The sequence below is a fragment of the Uloborus diversus genome, chromosome 7, assembly GCF_026930045.1.
Source record: "Uloborus diversus isolate 005 chromosome 7, Udiv.v.3.1, whole genome shotgun sequence".
Taxonomy (NCBI): Eukaryota; Metazoa; Arthropoda; class Arachnida; order Araneae; family Uloboridae; genus Uloborus; species Uloborus diversus.
The window spans coordinates 32640861-32644601 of NC_072737.1; the positions used below are offsets into that span (position 1 = coordinate 32640861).

Below are 3741 nucleotides of genomic sequence, written 5' to 3' on the forward strand. Positions count from 1 at the left end.
TATCTTGAAGTGGCGAGCAAAGAAGATAAAAGCAATGAATGACGACAACTATGTCCATTTTTCTGTTTCTCGCTGTTTTTCTGCATATCTGCAGCATAGTTTACGGACCAGTGGTATGGATTCTGGTGTTGCAATTCTAATAATCGAAGCAAAACAGATTCATCATCGTCAGATGGTACATCGAAAAGATTACTGTACTCGCCAGATGAAGCCTGTGCTCTTTCCTGCCCCTAACCATGGTTGCTAAGAGAATTCCACGAATGCAATCTTTGACGACGAGGATTGAGTTTGGAATTGAGAGAAAAGTTGATGCATCTGAAATCGTTTCTTCATCGAGGTCATTTTCATCATTACTGTTCTCCCCTGTAGCTGTACTTGGGCTAGTATTACATGCAGCATGGCTAGCAACTGCATCTTCACTATTGCATTCACTGACCACTTCATTATCCGAACTAGAAGAATCGGCTTCACAAGATGCATCGTAAGAGTCCAGTAAAATAATGTCCTTATAATTACATTTCTGGGAATTTGTGTGGGTACAAAAGGTTCTATTTTGCCCCTATAAGCTTGTTCAATCTGGGTACAGTCATGTTCTCGATAGAATTACTTTTTACACACTTGACCTTTGCTCTGGTACCCGAAGGTCGTTGATCATTAGCTGTAATTGTTTCTTCACTATCGATACTTTTTTCAAGACATTTGTTCGAAGCTTCGAAATCCACGCTGTTTTCGCACTTGGATATTTCTAATGAGCTTGTTGGGGTTAAGAAGCACTCATGTTGATTTATAGGTGAAAAATTTGGCATGGATGGCTGTAAGGATGACGCAATAGAAAATGTAGGGGATAATAATGGTGATGCCATACTTCCCATTAAGGGGCATACATTTATTGCTGCAGCAGAATTTGCATTTAAAACAGATGGTTGTTCAGGTGTAATTTGTACATCATTTACATCTGTTTTATTTCCCAAAGCAGCTTGATTCTAGATAACTCAATAGCCAACCTCTCTTTCAAATCATTAATCTGGCTAATATACTGAGCTTGAGCAGTCTGTAACTGATTAATACACCACATTTGATCTCTGCATTTTTGGAAAAAAGTGGGTGAACGAACTTGGAACCCCAAGATTAAAGTATCACGTTCTGTATTTAAGTAGCCTTCACTGGCAAGGAGATCGAGTCTAAAAAAGCGATTATAAACCCCAACATTCTCCGACGTCAAAATCAGAGGCAAATTCACGAACAACTGTCTTGGATGGATCCCTAGACGTTTGATGAATCATTTCCACTCTATATTCGTACTTGGAGGTTTCGGGTAATCCAGCTGATAATTCCAGAAAAACAGACAAGTAATTACCTCGAACAACCCCATTCCCATCTGGATAAACTTTCAACCTCCAGGTAAGACCGCAGACATTTAAAGGTGGACTGTATACAGGATCAGCTCTCTGCTGTAGAACACTAAAGTTATGCATCACAAAAGTACTTCCATCATAAGGAGGTACGATTTCACTTGGAAATCTGCGGGAACAGCAGCCGTAACAAAACTTGCCATTGGTTTACTCTGAATTTCAGCCATATTATGAAGTATATCAGGACTCATAGTAATTAATTCATTCTTACAACTAGAGCTTAACTGCTGTTCAACTGATTTCAGAATAGTTTCTAATTGTTCTGTTCTTGAGACAAAGAATTCTTTTGTGCCATCAATGTCAACAGTTTGCTTTTCAGCTGAGCGTCCAAACGTGAAATCATATGCTCAACAGCATGGCGAATTTCATGAACAACGATCATCCTTTGCACTTCTGACACTTTCAACACTCTTTTCCACTTCTTGAACCAAACTGATTAACTCTGCAAGCCTCCTACGAAGGCGGACGAATTCCTCTTTTATTTGTGAAACATGCTGCTCATAAATTTCATCCAGTGGCTTAAAAACATGATCTGAGTGCGTACCTCCCCATAAAGCACACTGATGACAAATACACTGCTTACAGTTCCGACAATACACACTTAGCTTTTCTTTGTGGGTTTTACATTTTTCTTTGTCCGAAGAATCATCTTTAACTGCTCCAACCAATTGCAAAGTATCCAACTGTTGAGTTACTTCTTCAACCCAGCGACAGTTTACTAGTTCATGAATATGTAAAGAAGCTCTACAATGAGGACACTGAGAACGCTGCTCGGTTAACCATCGTCTAATGCATGCATAGCAACATAATTTTGAACAGTGGGGGCAAAAGATGGGCATCTTTAAGTTTTTCCATACAAATGAAACATCTAAATACTTCCGCTAAACTTTCGACACTGTGTTCATCCATTGCTAATATTTTTGATAAAAACGTTGCTAATTGAAAAACAAAACGACTCAAACTATTAGCATGGCCAGTGTTTTCATTGCTGGTAAAAGATCGACTTTACAAGAACATTTAAATGTACTTAATGAAACAGAATAATTACTGAAAACACGGATAAATAAACGCATTGACAAATGACAAGCATTTAGGACACTACTGTTGCCTTTTGGACTGGAGTATAAGAAAAGTGGAGAAAGCCTTGGTTGTGTTCGAATAGGTTAATCCAGTGATTGATGATGGTTAAAGTTCCTACCTTGGTTGCGTTCGACGAACCTCACCGATCAACCGGTAAGTAACGCTGCGGTTACAAACCGCAGCGTTCTATGAGCAACCGGTTACCGAATCGGTTACCATTCTAAGCTGTTGATTAGAGCACGTGATCATTAGCTGTCACGTGATTAACTAACCGGACGGCATGTGCATAGACACTCATCACAGTCAAATTAACCAACCGGTTGCTCTATGCGAATACATTTTTCATCATAAAATTTACTGTTTAATTATGGAAAAAGATCACTTTTTTTGCCATTCCCACTTAGAACAGATGTAGAACCCGAAAAATGCACGTAAATGGCTCAACAAAATAAAACATGAGATTCGAGCACGTTCCTGGCGAACTTATAGTCGTGTTCGAATAAGATTTTCAGTTCATCTCGAGTAACTAGCAGTCGTCTCTAAAGGTTGCGTTCGAAGAAACTCACCGGTCGACCGGTAAGTAACTGATTACTAACCGAATCGTTCCATGATTAACCGGTTACCACGGTGGTGACTATTCTAAGCAGTTGATTGGTTGATTGGAGCACGTGATCATAAGCTGTCACGTGATTAACTAACCGGTCGCTCTCGGTCGAGCTCGTCGAACGCAACCAAAGTAACTGCATCTGGAAGCCGGTTGAGGGTTAAGTCCACCTGGTAGTTTTGGTCAATCAAAAAACTGCAGCTACCATAGACTAATAATAAAAGTAGACCGAGCTATGGCAACCCTTTTGCTGCTCATAAACCAAACCATGTGACTGGTGGATATCCTAGCAACAGCGGGCGTTGATCGTAGCAGACGATCAACGCACGCGAGAAATAAAATAAATAGAATTGATGGAAAACGGAAGAATGATCTGTTATGGACATAGACTAATAATAAGAGTAGACCGAGCTATGGCAACCCTTTTGCTGCTCATAAACCAAACCATGTGACTGGTGGATATCCTAGCAACAGCGGGCGTTAATCGTAGCAGACGATCAACGCCAACGCGAAATAAAATAAATAGAATTGATGGAACACGGAAGAATGATCTTTTATGGAGTCCGATTTGTAAATTTGTTATTCTAAGTTGTAAATATTTTGTTAATATAGCGAGTTTTTCGTTTAGATAGTATTGTGCATTTT

General features: G+C 39.6%; 1 protein-coding gene across 1 annotated transcript; it reads right to left on the bottom strand.

Annotated features, from left to right (window-relative positions):
* Positions 1-949: 949 nt before the first annotated feature.
* LOC129226643 (E3 ubiquitin-protein ligase TRIM37-like) lies at positions 950-2321 on the bottom strand. The gene is given in 6 exon segments (XM_054861274.1): positions 950-1198; positions 1200-1516; positions 1519-1680; positions 1683-1785; positions 1787-2239; positions 2241-2321. Coding segments are annotated over 6 exon segments (1365 nt in total).
* Between the last annotated feature and the right edge of the window lie 1420 nt (positions 2322-3741).